Raw genomic sequence first — 17,931 nt, forward strand, 5'->3', positions numbered from 1 at the left:
TGCTCTTTCTAATCTGTGCACCACAGCATCATTTAAACTTCTTGACTTTGTTTCAGCAAGTTTTAAAATGAGTGATTACTCCTCTTTACATCCTTAAAAATGTTTATTTTTTCATTTATCTTCGGATTTGGTACTACATAGAAATTGTGAACTGATGAGTGCACACTCTTAGTTGTATCTATACATAACCTAATATGTTTAAAATGAGAGGCAGTAAGAGATACAAAGACAGTGGCGGGTGTTTCTCGATTCATTGTCATGTCAAAAATTAGCATCATTTACAGTTTTGTTTAATTTAGTTACTGTCCATTTAAAATCTGGATCCTTGAAAGGAAATCCGTGTGCACACAGAGTTCACATGGAGCCGACTTTCTGCTCGGCATGATGCAGCTTGTGTCGATATTTGGTTACAGGTTTGATTTCTGACTGTGTCCATACACACAGCACCAGACAGTGGAAGAAAGTATCAATCTGTTTTATGTCTTCTTAATTTATCCACACAAGCACCTAGCCAGCCGTTCTCACAGTAATCCCTGCTATAAAACTTGGCTGTTTCTCTGCATATTTACTGGCTTTGACAACTCTTAGAGTCCTTATCTGCTTTGAAACATTAGTCTTGATAATCCCAGAAACCCTCCCTAGATACCTGCACTTTAAGCCCATAACTCATATATTTTCATGGCTCATCTGCACTATTTTTATCTTAAGAGCTGTTTCTGTCTCAAGCACTATGTCTAGTTAACAGAAACACATACACTCCTGGGTTGCAAGGTGGCGCAGTTGGTAGCACTGTTGCCTCGCAGCAAGAAGGTCGCCGGTTTGCGTCCCGGTGGGGGCACCGGGATCTTTCAGCGTGGAGTTTGCATGTTCTCCCTGTGGCAGCGTGGGTTATCTCCGGGTTCTCCGGCTTCCTCCCACAGTCCAAAAACATCTTGAGTGTGCTTGGTTGTCTGTCTCTAAGTGTAGCCCTGTGATAGACTGGCGACCTGTCCAGGGTGTCCCCTGCCTTCGCCCTGAGTCGACTGGGATAGGCACCAGCCCCCCCCATGACCCTAGTGAGGATTAAGTGGTGTATAGATAATGGATGGCTCCTAACTTAGCCTCTCTTGTTTCGTCTACACCGTTTCTCCCTTTTATCCAAAATTGTGCATGTCCTCTGAAGAGTAATTGTCGTTGTAAGAGTGCTGTTTAATTGCATTTCTGTCTCTTTGGCTGTCTATTTTTGTTGATTTTGTCCATTTTTACCTATGTAGTTGCGTATCTACAATAGATTAATACTTATTCAACGGTACAGAACACTGCAACAGCACTTGGTAGCACAGACGCTTTCAAACTGAGTCAGATAATTGCATCACAAGCTTATTTTTTTTCAGATAAATTGTAATAATTTGGCTTCTTTTAAGTCACTAGCAGTTTTACATGTTTTTATAGTTTCATGGCAGTTCAATGTTCTGCTCTGTTATAGGCCAGATGTCAGAATATCACTGCTTTCTAAAGCCTTCATAGTTGTTCTGTGCTTTGCCTCATTAGGCTAAGTTGTTTGGGTAAACCGGCAACCAGAATCCCTGCAGCATGAAATGAGGCTACAGTGTGGCAGCAGAATGAAATGATGCTATAAGAAGCGTAATAGCCTAGAACGACGCTTCCCAGCTGCAGTTCCGATCCTCCCAGGCAAGGCTGTAATGATCTCTTGGGGGGCAAAAAGACTCAAATGAATCATAACAGATAAACATGGCGCGGGAGCTCAGAAGCAAACAACTAAATGCTTAAATTAAAAACTTCACAAATAAGTTTCCCAGAGGATTTAGGGCTGTTATTAGCCTGGAATAATTGAATCCGGTTGTTCAGAGGGTGCGTTATAGGAGAATTCTGGTGAAAAAGCGATGGAGGGGCATCGAACAAGGTGTTTTTATGTGACTCTGCTTGTCAAAAAGCTGTACAAATGCATTTAATTTCACAAGTTTTCTTGTGAAAATTTTGAATTTGAATGGAAATCTGCTTTTTTTTCCCCCAGCGTTTAAATGTTCTTTTCCACCTTTTGGTTTTGGTGCGGCCTTCAAACTCTCCTATTCATGCTTGTTCAGGGCTGAGAGTGAAAGCGAGGAAGAAGAAGAGGAGGAGGAAGAGGAAGTTCCATTGCTCACAGAAGAAGAGATGAACAAACTGGGGTCCAAGCTGATCAAGGCAGAGATCATGGGCAACACAGTAAGACTGCTATTAATTTCTGTTAGTCAATAGAAATTGCTGTACTGTGATTTAATATAACAAGATCCTGGTTATAGGATGACTCCCCCTTTTCTAACACCTTGTACTAAATCATGTCCTTGTCCTTGGAAGGGATCATGATGATTTTCTCTGACTCATTTTTCAGATTTGCTTTTTAAACTTTTCACTAGGACACACTACTCTGTAATTTCCACCATAAAATATGCCATGGTAGCCCTCAGAATCTCCTCCAGGTTAAATAAGTACTTTTCGGACTGACTTTCCTTAAAAGATTATAGAAAATCACAAGCTGGTGTAATGACGTTAAGGCTATAAACCATCCATAGCACCACATTGTTGTAATAGAAGGACTGGTACTGTTGAGTACTTAAATATAATATAATATACTACACTTTATTCACACATGAAATGCCAAAAGAAACAAAAAATTGTATTTGGCCTGTATAGCATTTTAATATTTCATTTACTGCAAAGATGCTAGTGCATAAATAAAACAGTATTCCTCAATATAAAAACAAAAAACGAATTAAAAAGACTTTTACTCACTGATACATACATACACAAGTATTACCTGTAAATGTTTTTTAGTCAAAGTTGTGAGATTTATAGTTGTATTCTTTTCAGTGGTGAGAATATGTCAAAGCTTTAGCTTTATTGCAAAATTGCAGGTGTTTTGCCTTTCCTCAGCACGTTTACTTCAACTCTTTTCTTTGCATATATTTAACAGCACATTAAGTGATCAATTAATTTATCACATTCATTGGTCCGTGCACTCACCTCGTCCTCGCCCGTCTCCATCTGTCAATGCGAAGAGTGCTACTGGGATCTTTTATACAGTGTCAGAGCTGTCTGTTTGAGCACAAACACACTTACCCCCTCATGGCTATAATGCCAAGTGTTAGCAACCTGGCTTTCAGCATCTCCCTACATGACAAAACAATCAAAAACATATTCCCAAACCTCTTTGTGTACGTGTTCGAGTGCGCCTGTGTGTCTTAAGTGCATTTAATGGTCATGCACTTGGCTTTTATGCCCTGTACATAAAGGTATCGATATCTGTCAAGGCAGTGGGGCTGAAGCGGTTCAGTGAGTGCGTTTGTGACTGAGATGTTTCTGTGTCAAATGACGCTAATATAGAAAAAAAATTTGATAGCTGAGCTAAGAAAATAGTCAGTTATGACACATTTATATACTGCAACATTCAAGATTTACTCTAGTATTTATTTGACAACCTGTCTTTTGAAACACCCTGTGGACAACCACATTGATTGATTGTGCTGTCTGACTGTTTTATCAATAAATTTAAATGTGCAACCTAAAGCATGTCTGTGTTTCACAACTATATTTTTGTGCATGTGTGTCTCAGGCCATGGTTGAGAAGCTGAAGGCACAACTGGAGGCAGCAAATAAAGCCAAGGAGAACTACGCTGCCAGAAAGAAGCTACAAGAAGCGACTAAAGCAAACCAGGTTTGTAGATGCTATTTGTAGGTCTTTGTTTAGCTAGTGCTTAAGGGCAGACAGAGAACTAATAACATCTCTCAGTATAACAAAGTTCCCAGTATTCAACAGCATCACAACATATAGTCTCCAAAATGAACCTGAATTTCAACTCTTCCCATGAACATTAACAAAAACAAAAAATCATAACCTCTATAAATATACCATTTGTTGGAGGGATTTTATGTTTTATTTTTTTACATTTGTTTTAACAAGTTAGTAATATGTGAGTGAATAGGATAATAAAAGACAGGCCACAGTTGGCCCTTAAAAAAAAAAACAAAAAAAGGAAACAGTGATTAGATGGGTGACAAAATCAGAAGAAAAGGGAGGACTTCTTATTTTCATTGGAAATCATTTTTCTCCCATCTGTTTCTCCCTTTTTCCCTTCTTGCCTCTTTTGTTTTTTATCTGTTTCTATACTATCAAAATGTGTCCTGTTTCCTGACAGCTATTTCCCCCTGTGCTGATAGCTACAAAATGCTGCTTCTCCAGATTTATGACATGAAGTATCTTCAGTACACACACACTCCACTAAAACACACATTTTCACATGTATATTCCGATGAATTTCTACATACAACTACTGTATATGCACACACAGTGATAGATACTAACAGAAGCCAGCACACAGCCCTAAACATAACACATACAAACACACACCTACCTTTTGTCACATTTATCTTCCGGCTGCTTATTTTTCTTCTCCCACCGTCTAAATGCTAAACCAAAAACTCAAGGCGATATCTTTTCTAAATTTCACACAGTCATACACACAGACGTACACCCTCAAACAGCAGGTTACTGCAGCATCCATCTCACACACACTCTTGACTTCAGATGCAACTAAACTCTCTGCTGTTACGTCTGACTGCTGTTAAAAGGAATTTGTTTGTTTGAAGTCTTTTGCTGTTCAGCTCTTGCGTCTCGCTGTCTGTGTGGAAACCACTCCGGTTTGGCGCTTGCGCAGTCTCCTAATGAGAAACAAATGTGTTTTTAGTGTGCTGATGACACTCTCCTACCAGGGGTCAGGCAGAGTGTGCCCTCGAGTTAACGTGTGTGTGTTTGAAATAAGAGAGCACCGGTATGAGAGTATGTGTGCCATCATGTCTGGCTCTCCAGTGCAGACAATTCACAGAGACGAACGGCTGACATCTCAGCCCTGCTTCATCTGCTCTTACTGGGTTTACTATTGCCTTTTCTGGTTTCACACACACATACACAAACACAAACACACACACACACACACACACACACGCCCAGATGAATGGCTGCGTATTTCCGAAATGAGCCGACTGCAGACAACTTTATAAACACATGGAAAGCAGTCTGTGATTATTTATGCAACCTGTAAATCATTATTTGCAAGCAAGGCCAGATTTATCCCCAGAAAGGCTTCCTTGTCCAAATGAAAAGACTAGGATGAAATACTTAAGTAAGGTTTCAGGGAAAACGTCATAATTCTTAGGTTTTAGTGCACTTATCAGCTGAGAGGTACTTCAGCCCTCTGAAGATGGAGTGCTGTTGATTTGCACTCATTTGAGATCCTTCCAGTTGGTCTTGTTACGGAAGACTTTTGGCTTGTCTTCACCGTTCAGCGTTTTGAGTCTTGTTGCCTGTCTGGCTCATATTTTGTGTTTTTCACTGCGCGTGGAGCCTTGAAAGGTCTAGCTGTTGACTGGAGCAGAGGAAATATTCTCTTTTATCATTTCTTTTTCTGACAGTCCAGTTTCATTTTCATGTGACTGTCTCCCAGCCTTTCTGCTACTCTCGCCTTGTTCTTGTTTCTAGTCTGTCTGTCTCCTTGTCAGGTTGAACTTCAAGTCTTTTATAGGCTGTGTAATCAGACCGCGGTTACGTAAGGCTATTTTTACTTTTGAATGTAATAAATCTAGTTGACACTTTCCATCAAAGTGAAGCAAAGTCTAAATGAGCACTGCATAAAATATTGAGACTTGTTTATATTTTCTGCAAAAATCAAGCATAGATCATCGTCAGCTCTTCATAACAAGCAAACTTTTAGATTTTGAAAAAGCATGGACCTGTGCGGACTGGTAGATTTGAACTGAAAGAGAGGTTTTTATCAGAATTCATGCTTTTGAACATGAGGTGTTGTATTTTTTTCTTCATGTTCTTAAAGGTTACCTTAAAAAATGCACCACTCCTCTTTTTATTTTTAACATATCTGTCTTTATAGGTGAGTGATTTTCACTTGGATGAATTGTAATAGGTGTTTGAATCGAAACAACAATACGCAGTTTGTTAAAGCTTAAATCAGACCCTGACAAAACTACTAAACTAAACTAATTCCATGGGAAAGAGGCAGGGTTGGTGAGGGGTTTATGTAAAGTGGATTTCTGATTATTAGTGGAGTACAATTTTAACAAATCAGCTGAATCTGACAGATCCATAACATGACTTTTTCTTCCTTAAATATACAAATGAGATGGATGAGATTTTTCAACTGGTTGTAATTATTTTTTACAGTGACAAATGTTTTGTTCTTTGGGCTTGAGCTTGAAATACAGAAACTAGTACTGAAAGGCCAAATAACAGAGCTTTAACCTGCTTAGGTTTACTTCAAAATCGGTGGTATTAAAATCTGTGCATCCTTATGAAGTTGTATGTTGTTGTGAACATGATCAGCAAAAGTAGCATTTCTGGCACTAAATAACAATGATGGACTATTTTATTGTCGTGTTTTATATTGTCAAAGTTATTTTTCAGGTATTAATCTTCCTTTTTCTTCACAGAAGTTGACTCTAAAAGTAATTCTTAAGGAAGTTTGTTGATATTTAGCTTTTTGGAGTATTTAGGTAGTTATCATGTGCCTGATTTACGGCCCTTCTCGCTTCCACTGCCTCCTTTCCTCCTCAATGTGAATCATTCTGAACCACTCTGCTTCCCATTTGCAGAGCCCGCTGTGTAAGAACAGAGTTTTTTTTTTTTTTTTTTAGTGCACTCAAAGATTAGACAACTAGTGGAGTGCGGGGAGATATTTACAGATTTTTGGGGGGGGATTAGAATTTCTTCTGTTGCTGTAGAAATGCTACAATTTGAACACATAAACCTATATACTTTTGTGCAATCCAAAAATGAATATACCAAAACGTAACCTGGCTGTGATTTTGTTTTGCAGGTCACAAGTCGCTCCAGTGAAGACCAGGAGATCTTGCTGTTCAGAACGGATCAGTCAGGTCGGGCCTGGCCAGTCAAAGGCCCCTCTGGACCTCAGGAGCCCCACGGAGGACGGCGGAAGAAGAAAGCGGTAAAGGGGGGGTATGATGGGTACAAAAGAAATAGAAAAACAAATGGCAGGGCAGCAGGGTGAAAAGTTTTTTAAACAAGGAGTTAAACTGCTAAACTTGTGCTGCTGCACATTTATCTGGAAGTGTCTAAGTGTGCCACCACTTACGACCAAAGACAGAGAGGATCCTGCTCACTGCTGCTACTAGACAGAGGTATTGAGAACAGGGGGAACGAAATACGAGGTTTGTATCCTGATATTTGTTTCTTCTATTTCACAAAGTATGTAATGAGAGCATGGACTGCTGCCTCTGAACTGAAATGTGTGGAAAGTAAACAAAGTTTCCAGTTTGTTTGTTTTTTCAGCGTTATAAATTAGAACGTTTCCCAGTCTCCTTTACTGTCTGTCTCTCCCGTTGTTTCCCTCCATCTGTGCCTGTACCTTTTAGTTGAGAAAGAGTTCGTCTTTCCAGATTGCCAATAGCTTTTCCTGCTTCATTTCTTTTTTGTTTTCTCCCTCTACTGTTCTTTTTCTGTCACTTTTTCATCCTTCAAGTGTAGAATTGTGTGTCTTAGTTTTTTCTACACAGTGCGCCCAATTTCGGGTGAACTTTTCTGTTCGCCGTATTGCTTTTTTCACGTTCTTTCCTCTTTCCCTCTTGTCTCAGATTGAGACCCATGTTGACGGGGAGCGCGTCCGCTACTTCCAGGATGACGACAGTGTTGGTCTGAAGGAGATGGTCAGGAGGGAGAAGATGAGCTCTGCACAGGATCAGAATGCTCTTTACTCTCGCATGGCTTCCAAGGTAAGAAGGCGTTTTGCCACAATCCTGCAATCAACCTTGAAGGACACAACTTTTGGAACTACTACCATCTGTAGAAGCCTAACTGGTATTGTCTTTACCTTGTGAGTTATTCTGTCTGTCTGTGTGTGTGTCATCGTGGCAAGTTGTGGTCTTGGAGACACCTACTGTAGCCGTAACTACAACATAGGTGGTTTTGAGTGCTTTGGCAGGTGTTTTTATGTCTGTCTGTCTGGACATCTGTACACAGGCAACACAATAGCATCACAACTGTGTACGTTGTGAAACTTTTCAGGTGTGTAAAGATCAAAATGAAGCCAAGGTCAGTAATAGGTGTGAGCAATAAAAAGAATCTAGTTATAACCACTGACTGTTCAGATCAGAGTGTCAACATTAGGGCTGAAACGATTACTGAAATGCTTTGAGGCAAAACTCTCTGCCTCGAGGCTTCGTTTAGTCCGCTATTTACTATCCTAAATAAGCACGATACAGCGCGGATGTCCGCCCATTTTCGCCCGGGTGGTTATTTCTGTTGCACAGCATGCTCACCTCCGCTTTTGATGCTGTAACGCGCATGCCAAGAACAGAATGCAAAATGCAGACGGAGACAAAAATGGTAAGTGGCAGAGAGAACAAGATAGGCCATGTAGAAAACATCCATCCATTTTCTATACACCGCTTAATCCTCATTAGGGTCGCGGGGGGGCTGGAGCCTATCCCAGCCGCAGCCGACTTAGGGCGAAGGCAGGAGACACCCTGGACAGGTCACCAGTCTATCACAGGGCCACACTTAGAGACAGACAACCAAGCACACTCACATTCACACCTATGGACAATTTAGAATCACCAATTAACCTCAACATGTTTTTGGACTGTGTGGGAGGAAGCCGGAGAACCCGGAGAGAACCCGGAGAGAACCCACGCTGCACGGGGAGAACATGCAAACTCCACGCAGAAAGATTCCGGTGCCCCCACCGGGACGCGAACCGGCAACCTTCTTGCTGCGAGGCAACAGTGCTACCAACTGCGCCACCTTGCAGCCCATGTAGAAAACAATGTATTACTATTAAATTAGGCTAAAGTAATTTAGTCGCCAGAATAATCGATAGAATACTGAATTATTAATACAATGGATAGCTGCAGCCCTAGTCAACATGTCCCTGAATGAGACATTTAGCATGCTTTGACTGTTTTGCATCATTTTTACCCTTTTTTATGTTTTGCAGCAAGTGCACTTCAATGGGAGGTTTAAGAGAGTTTATAGTTGTTAATGATGAGTACCTTGTACTCATGTAACAAAGTACTCATTGATTCGAACATCAGCATTTTCATTCCAATACAAAGTGGTCTAAAGTTGGTCTTTAGTCTTTTAATGAAGATTATTTTATGAACTGTCAATTCATATGTTTCCAAATGAGTATTACTTAAATGAAGTGGGAAATGCATTAGATGGAAGTAGGTGTTGGACTTTGTTTAGTAGAAGAAAAACTTTTGATACAGAATTTGGCAGAATAAGTGAAGACCTTCCATCTGCCGCAGCCACTGTTCTACTGATAATAGCCTGACCCAGAAGACAAGGAGGGTCAAGACACAGAATTGAAGTTGGACACGACAGTTGATCATTTTCATCCTGGCCAGTAATCCATCCATCCATTACCACTACAGTGATATGAGCAAAGGTGGAGGATGGTAGACATAGAAATGTGGCACAGCAAAGCTACCATTCTGCTCTGGCGCTATATAGATGAGTGTTTATGTGAACGGTTGTCTGCATTAGTTCTGTCACGCTTCACATCGAACAAGGGCAAGGATAGATATTTAGGATTTGTTCCATCACACTGGTATTTGGTTCTTTGTTATTATCCATTTCTCTTCCCTACCACTTGTCATGTCGTTGTCTCTCTCTGCGACTCTCTTCCTCGTCCACTGTGTGCTTGAAATAGACGTGCAGCAACAGATGGGTGCTGGCAAGTTGCGCTGTCAGTCTATCAGCACTTTTCCATGAGCCAAGACACATTTTCCTCGTTCCTTCTTTTCCACTTGTTTAGTTCTTCTCTCTATGTAGGTGTGACAACAAATAATAGGGAAAATTCCTATTGATGTGTGTGGGACATAGAAAAAGGAAGCATTAATTAACAAAGGGATGAGGGAGTTGCCATGGCAATTTAAAACAAAGCATACTTAAACTCCGTCCATGTTTTTCCTCTCTCTGACTTTCTCTGCCCTGACTCGTTCACTTTCCCTCGCTCGGCACAGTCTCTCTCTCTCTCTCTCATATATTCGCTACACATGCTTACGTATAAAAATACACACACACACACACGTTCGGCACCTACAAAGAGTGACACTAAAAATACATCTACAGTTACCATGGCAGGGCTTCTATAAATACCACTACTAATCACAGCTATAGATTGATGATCTTAGGCAGTGAGAGAACTGGATTTTATCTCTACATCACACTACACATCCCTCTCTGGCCCCTTCCTCCCTATCTCCTTCGCTCCTTCTATAATTATCTGCCTAATCCTTTTATCTGTTTGTCCGTGTTTTTTTTTTTTTTTTTTTAAATTAATCTTCCTTCTCGAACTCTTCTTCCATCTTCCTCTCTTATCCTCCCCGACTCTATTTTTACTGTAAGTCATGTAATGAGTTTTGACATTCATTGGGTTTACATTTTACAAAATATGAAATATCTGTCGGTCAAAGCTTCCAAAATACAAAGAGCTCAGTGCTTGATTTGTAAATTTGGATTTTTATAATGCAGATGGCAGAGCTGAAAGATGGTGATGTCAGGCGATTCCATCTGTCCATGTGTCTGTTCAACCAACTGTTTGGTCCAGAGCATGTTATCTCCACAACTACTGACCAGCTGCTGACCAGAGCGCCATAACATTCAGCCAGAATTTTCACTCGAGATAAAAAAAATTTTAATGAGCAGATGGCTCACTGAACAAATTCATACAGGTCATTATTTTTGTCTCTTTTAATGGTCCCATATTGCACCCCTATTCAACAAATTGTCAACGTGAATGTGTCTTTTAATTTTTCAGTTGCTCAAAATACTGCAAAGATGGTTCATTTCACCACGAGTATGTAAACTCTGTTCTAAACATGAGGCTGTTTCAACATCTTTAGCTTTAAACACAGTTTATTTGTTTATTTAAAAGGATCCAAATGAATCCTTCCTGGATATCAAAAACAAGCATTACAGTCTGAAGTAAAAATAGAACAAAAAACAACAACAACAAAAACACACAAGAATACTCGAGATAACAATAGAAATACCTAGAAAAATGCATTAAAAAATAATGCATAGAAAATAATACATAGAACAATATAATATAGAATAATGCATAAAAACTAATACATAAAAAATACATAGAAAATACTTATTTTCTTAAAAATAAATGATATTTATAAATATATGAGCCATGTATCACATGACCTAACCTCTTGTTGTTGATCTGCTGCTGTCCACACCCACTTCAGGTGGAAAATCTATCTGCGTCTGTGATTTACGTCACAGAGAAAATCTATTGATGGCCTCTGAAACACACGTCAATGAGCGTGTGAGACCAGGGCTTTCTATTGCTTTTAACTGTCTTTCTGAGTGATCGTTTCAGGCTTTATGTTGACTTTGTCAGACAGCATTTGTCATAAAATTGTCGTTGTCATGAAAAATGCAACTAACCCACTGGCTCTTCATTTCCTCAGAATCTGGGACTGCATTAAGATCCTTGTGTTCACTCTTGCAGCCAACAGCAGAACATTTGGTGTGCTTTGCTCATGGCTGAGGCATTTGAGAATTAGCAGTAGCAGAAAATAAATAAGTTCGGCAGACAGCAAGGAAGCTGCTCTTTCAGAATGGCTCACCTGGAAGCTGTGAGGGAACAGGATTATGCAAAGTTTGAGCCAGACTATTGATTAGTCAGCTGGAACAAAACAATTTAGTAAAATTCTTTCAGGCTTGTAAAGCTGGGAGGCTATCTAGTTTTGGGGGGTTTGAGGGATGGCAGAAGTGAACATCATCATATTTAACAGCATTGACGTTACACTTCCAAGTTTCTAACAACACAAAATGGATTTTCATGCTGTGGAACCTTTAAGTGTTTTTTTTCATTGTTTATCTTAATTTAGACATTTTGTTTGATTTCATCAGTTATTTGTAAAAAAAATGTACAAACGCATGATTATATTAAAGTAATACTGTTTTCCTGTAGGATTTTGTTGCTATACTAGACGAGTGCTTGGTGTTGTTCATCTTTTCCTTCACCTGCTTTCACTTCTTCCAATGTCTCCTTCAAGTGTAGCACCTAAGCTCACTCCTGTTTACTAACCACCTCAACATCACCAACTGTATCCATTCTTCCACATTTCTTTTTGACATTGCATTAAGATTCATAGCTGTCTGACTGTGCTCCCATCTTCTGTTTCTCAGTTTATCAAGTGTTGTATTCTTCATATTTACTTCTCTACTCATCTGACCTTTTTGTTTCATTGTTGTGTCATTTTCTTTGACAAGCAACAATCGTCTCTTCATTACTGTCCTTGTGTACGTGTACGTCTCTCGTTGCAGCTGCAGCCCGATTGGTTGTAATCATGTTTCTCCAGTGACACTGTGGTGGAAGGCTGCATTTAGAATTTGACATTATAGGTCCAAACGAAGCAGATATTGGAGAAAAAAAAAAAAAAAACAACAAATGACTGAGTTGTTTGATCTTAGATTAGAGCATATCACAAATTTTACAAGTTTGTGTACATTTGTCAGCTTTTTTTTTTTTTTTTCCCCCCCTCAGAAGTTACTCTGGTGGCCAAACAACCAACAATGAATGTGTATCTAAAAAATAGAAAAATGCAGCTTGGTGTGTCTCTAAAGGTCTCTCACTGAGGAGATGAAAGTCTCCCTTAATGTTTTCCTATGGAGTGAATGGAGAAAAAAGCTTGAGATGTTTCGGTTTAATTAGATTTTCTGCTTTCACTATATTTTTAAGGAGCACACAAGCCATACACTGATTCAGTTAAGTTAGCAGACTAGAGATCTATTGTTGTGTATGTCTATTGTAGAACTCAGTGGAATTCACAGTATGTGATTTAAATTGCTTAAAGAATGCGTCCATGTATCATCAGCTAATGAAAAGTGGAGGCAGACTGCATGGTTGATTTATCGCACCATGTAATACCAAACTAGCCTACTAGCATGTGAGAGTACATGTGATGGTGTGTGTGAGAAAATAAAACGCTCCGTTGGCCAAATGCAGTATGTGCGGCTGCACACTTATATGCAGTCCTTTGCACACACTCACTCCTACACACACACACACACACACACACACACACACACACACACACACACACGCACACACATTCCCTCCCACACTGTCACTAAACTAATCCAATTTTCACTCTCACTCACACACTCACTCCTACACAGCGAGTCATGGACACACACTTCAGCCATGCTTGCCTCTCGCTCTCTCACATACACACAGATTCCAACCTGTTGCTGGGTCGCCATGGTGACAAGACTCAGACGTAGAAACGCCAGAGTCGATATTTGGTGTCCTGCCTCTTAGTGGTAACACACACAGGGGCTATCTTACATACAGGGCAGTTCAGGCACACACACACCAACACACAATATGGTACGGCAGTGTTGCAGATGGTAATGTTGCGTCAGCACCTCCATGCATCATTTAATTAAACTATCAGCCAGTTAGTCTGGACGGTCTGTATCTGTGAAGTAGTTTCCATGTTTTTGTTTCAAGTTCACTTGTAATTTTTTTTTTTTTTTTTGTCCAAAACAAAAAGCAGAAACTCCGTTTCGTCTAAAACACACCAATCATTTGCTTAAATACACCACAAAATGAATTTACTTGAGTGCAGAATGTCATTATTTATACTTTAGAATCTTCCTTCTTCTCTCTCTTTTTTTTTTTTTTAAATAGAGAGAAATACATGAAATCTGGACACGAATGATCACACTCCAGTAACATTGCTCATGGTTTCTGTCATTTTCTCTCTTTTTCCTTGTATGTCTGCCTCTTTTCTCCAACTTCTACTCCCCTCTTTTGTCCCTGTTGTCTCCATCACCACCACTCCACTCTACTCTCCAGATGATGGGCAAAACGGATGGTGACAACTACACGCTGGATGACATGTTTGTGTCGAGTGCAGCACAGCGGGAGGGCGAGGGGAGGGAGGAGGAGAGGATGAGGAACAGAGCCATTGGGGAGAGTAGGAGGCTGGCTGCCTCCATGGATAAATGCCAGCACTGTTTCAGCAGCGCAGATCTACAGAAGCATCTTATAGTGGCAATAGGCAGCAAGGTAAGGCCTGGTGGATGTACTGTAGTCTGTTTGGAGAAATCGGAAATAATTGCTTACGTATTTTGATTAAGGAGTGTGCAATCAAGTCCTCTCATAAAGGAGGGTCTTCTGAGTGTTTTGTTTCAGTTTATCTAGGAACTGGTAAATTGTTTGGACTATATAATGTCAGTGTTGAAAAATCCTAGTCTTTTCCCAAAAGCGTTGTTTTTAATTATCTTGTTCTGTCTGAGCAATAGTTCAACACCGAAAGGTTTTTGTTTACAATCCATCCATCCATCCATTATCTATACACGCTTAATCCTCATTAGGGTCGTGGGGGGGCTGGAGTCTATCCCAGCTGACTCAGGGCGAAGGCAGGGGACACCCTGGACAGGTCACCAGTCTATCACAGGGCCACACTTAGAGACAGACAACCAAGCACACTCACATTCACACCTACGGACAATTTAGAATCACCAACTAACCTCAACATGTTTTTGGACTGTGTGGGAGGAAGCCGGAGAACCTAGAGAGAACCCACGCTGCACGGGGAGAACATGCAAACTCCACGCAGAAAGATCCCGGTGCCCCCACCAGGACACTTGTTTACAATCACACATTTAAAAATAAACCAGAGAATATTTATATCTGCAGCTCAAACCAGTGTATTTGGACATTTTTTCTTTGAAGATGATTTAAAATGATTGACTGTGAATTACAAAAGTTTGCAAGTTTTAAAGATATGCTGTCTTAAAAAAAAGAAGACAAAATTACACCATTTATCAGAGCCAGAAACTGGAAAAACAAAAAGAGTAAATTGATTTTCAACTGTCTGACAGTGAATGAATCATGTGTGACGTTTAGTTCAGTTGGAAAAATGACTCAAATCTAACCTTAAAATCGTGAGGATTTTATCAGTCATTTTATTCTAGACACCGCATTTAAAAAATAATAATAAAAAAACAAATTCTGTAAAAAGCAAAAAAATCTGTGCTCCTTGGTCTATCTTAGAAACCATTTGTGACTCAGTTGTGACCAACACTCACATCGCAAAAATTCAGAGACTTTTTGGCTTAACTGGGCTGAACTGCAGGCTGTGTTTACACAGAGCAGATAGGAGATGAGTATTGAAAAAAAAGAAACGTAAATAGTTAATTATTCATAGCATGTAGAGTCACCTTTTATTTCCAGTATTAGTAACACCTGTGGACACTTGAAAAAACATTGTACATGTGATTTTAGGTTATTTCTATTCTTGTAAAACAAATAACTAAAAAAAATTCAAGTTTTGTTTTCACATTTTATGACCTCTACTTCTAGTCATGGTTGTGCTGTTTCCATAGAGGTGCAAGACTTTATATTGCCGTGAAAAATGGGCCCACTGTGAGGAAAAATGTGACGGAAGCAAAAGAATGGCCAGAAACTGCTTGGGATTCAGAGGGTCACTTGATAATTAGATGTAATTTTCAGTATGTCCATCCACATATGATAAGTAATTATTGTACCATAAATTTTACTTAGGTTTTGCAATGTTAGCAATGCAAGATATATAAAAATGTATACATTAATCAGTGTATTTCTAAATGTTGCTGGGATCTTGTGTCTAGGCTTACTTGAGCCTGCCTGCAGGAGTGTCCATGGCAGAAGGCCACTGTCTCATCTGTCCTCTCCAGCACCACTGCTCTGCCACTGGATTGGATGAGGACGTCTGGTCAGAAATGCAGGTCAGCCAATCAGTGTCCCAAACCCCATCAGCCCAGTTCAAAGTGACGGCCTCTGTGACTGTTGTTTTACAGCAGCGGTAGATATAATCACAACCAAATGCTACTTTAAATCATAATTGAACTCGCTTCTGTGCTGCTTTTCTGTCCTCAGCTGTTCCGGCGTACTTTAGTGCGAATGTTTGAGTCCCAGGATCTGGATTGTGTGTTCATGGAAACGCACATGAACCCACGTAGGAGACAACACATGGTCCTCGAGTGTATCCCTCTACCCAGAGAACTGGGCGACATGGCACCCATATACTTTAAGGTGTGTGTCTCTCATCATCGTTGTTAGGTTCATTCTGTTAAGCCTTGTCCTGGGAATGAGTATTTCACGATAGGTTAAGGTTTAATGCATAAAATCAGTTAAATAGCCCCTCAAGTGTAGTAATGCAGCTGTGTTTGTGTGTCCCCAGAAAGCTATTATGGAGTGTGATGAGGAATGGGCCATGAACAAAAAGGTCGTCGACCTTTCCTCGAAAGACGTCCGCCAAGCTGTATGTCTTTTTCTCTTTATTTTCCGTTCTCTGTCTTGTCTTATATCATCCATTCTTTCATCTCTCCCCTCTTGCTCCTTTCCGCTCTTGTAATTGCTCATTTTTGTTAATTGTTGTTCATTTCTCATTTTAATTTTATTGCCCTCCTAGGTTCCTCGAGGTCTGCCGTATTTTGCCGTAGACTTTGGACTCCAGGGAGGGTTTGCTCATGTCATTGAAAATGAACAGAAGTTCCCCCATTACTTCGGCAAGGTCAGCAGGTGTATGAGGCTATTATAAAACATGCATCTTTATGCTTTTTTTTCCTCCAACAATGTAATAAAAATGTAGTTCTGCATTGATAAAGCAGTTGTTCTACAACAACCTAATCACAATTTAGTAAGTACCGCTGGATTGAAAAATGTATTAATGGCTCATGTGACCAATTCAGTTCTGATTTCACTAACCTGCAGTAGCTGTTCTTTGTTATGCCAGTGTTGCTTCACATTTAAGAGTCGTGTTTTTCAACCACCAAACCAGCATTCTATGTATTTTTTTTTTTTTTTACAGCATGTTGATGTGATCAATCCCTCTTTTCTTCGCAGGAAGTGGTAGGAGGCATGATGGACTTGGAGCCTCGGCGCTGGAGAAAGTTGATTAGAGAAAATTTTGACGATCAGAGGAAAAAAGTCCTGCAGTTTGCACAGTGGTGGAAACCATACGACTGTACAAAGACCGAGGGTTAGCTGAAGACACACTCAGAGAAAGGCTTTGCTGAACCGTGAAGAGTAAATACACAAACTTGGTTCCGAGTGCAGAAAAAACATTCTGTGAAAAAGGTGTAGACACCGTTTCACCTACAAATTTGCAATTTGATTTAAAATTCCTATTAGTAGTTAGAAATGAGAGCATTTTTACTTAAAGAAAAATGAATAAAATGACTTTTAGTAGGTGCAAGAGATGTTTGTGTTTTTTCTTTTTAATGCAGTATTGCATTTCAGACAAACATATTCTGACTTAACTGATATTTTCTCGCTTTAAACCACGTACACAGTTCAGTGGTGGATAGCGGAGAGGAGATATGAGGTGGAGCTCTTGTCTGTATGTCATACCCCCTATCTTTCAAGCCTCCTTTTCCAATACTGCCCTTCCCTGCTCTCCAGCCCTGGGATTTAATTTCTTACTTGGTGGCCTCATGATCCTTTGCAGCTGTCACTTAATTCTGAGAGGTTTCAGTGTCATCGCAGTGGCACAGGCAAGTGTGTATACATGCACACATGTCACAGCATCGCAACCCTCACACCTTGTCTGACGCACATACACCCCTCTCATGAGCAATCGACAACGCTGCCCCGGCTTGCGACCTCATCATTTTTTTTTTTCCAACTCGGCTATTGGCTCTTTGATTAAGCTCACCACTTCAGAGACTCACCTCGCTGCCCGGTTTCATCTCAGACGCCGTTTGATGCATGGGCGCCGCTGGTTAGTGCTGAATTTATGCGAATCACAAAAGAGGAGGCCTCACTTTTTATTGCAGCATTTGTATATGTAGTCACAGGGAAGAGGGTAAAGGTGTCAGAATCAGGATTTTACATGCTCTCTGGCGTGACA

General features: G+C 40.2%; 1 protein-coding gene across 1 annotated transcript in view; it reads left to right on the top strand.

Moving 5' to 3' along the window:
• cwf19l2 (CWF19 like cell cycle control factor 2) overlaps window positions 1–17,279 on the top strand; it is a 27,216-nt gene extending 9,937 nt beyond the window's left edge. Inside the window, exons 10-19 of the mRNA XM_008286709.1 lie at window positions 2,085–2,205; window positions 3,593–3,694; window positions 6,864–6,992; window positions 7,639–7,776; window positions 13,890–14,102; window positions 15,689–15,805; window positions 15,957–16,112; window positions 16,261–16,341; window positions 16,492–16,593; window positions 16,926–17,279. Coding sequence (XP_008284931.1) covers window positions 2,085–2,205; window positions 3,593–3,694; window positions 6,864–6,992; window positions 7,639–7,776; window positions 13,890–14,102; window positions 15,689–15,805; window positions 15,957–16,112; window positions 16,261–16,341; window positions 16,492–16,593; window positions 16,926–17,066 — 1,300 coding nt within the window. The 3' untranslated portion in view covers window positions 17,067–17,279. The remainder of the gene's footprint in view (window positions 1–2,084; window positions 2,206–3,592; window positions 3,695–6,863; window positions 6,993–7,638; window positions 7,777–13,889; window positions 14,103–15,688; window positions 15,806–15,956; window positions 16,113–16,260; window positions 16,342–16,491; window positions 16,594–16,925) is intronic.
• The last annotated feature ends 652 nt before the right edge of the window (window positions 17,280–17,931 follow it).

This window comes from Stegastes partitus, unplaced genomic scaffold (genome assembly GCF_000690725.1).
Source record: "Stegastes partitus isolate 25-593 unplaced genomic scaffold, Stegastes_partitus-1.0.2 Scaffold465, whole genome shotgun sequence".
Classification (NCBI taxonomy): Eukaryota; Metazoa; Chordata; class Actinopteri; family Pomacentridae; genus Stegastes; species Stegastes partitus.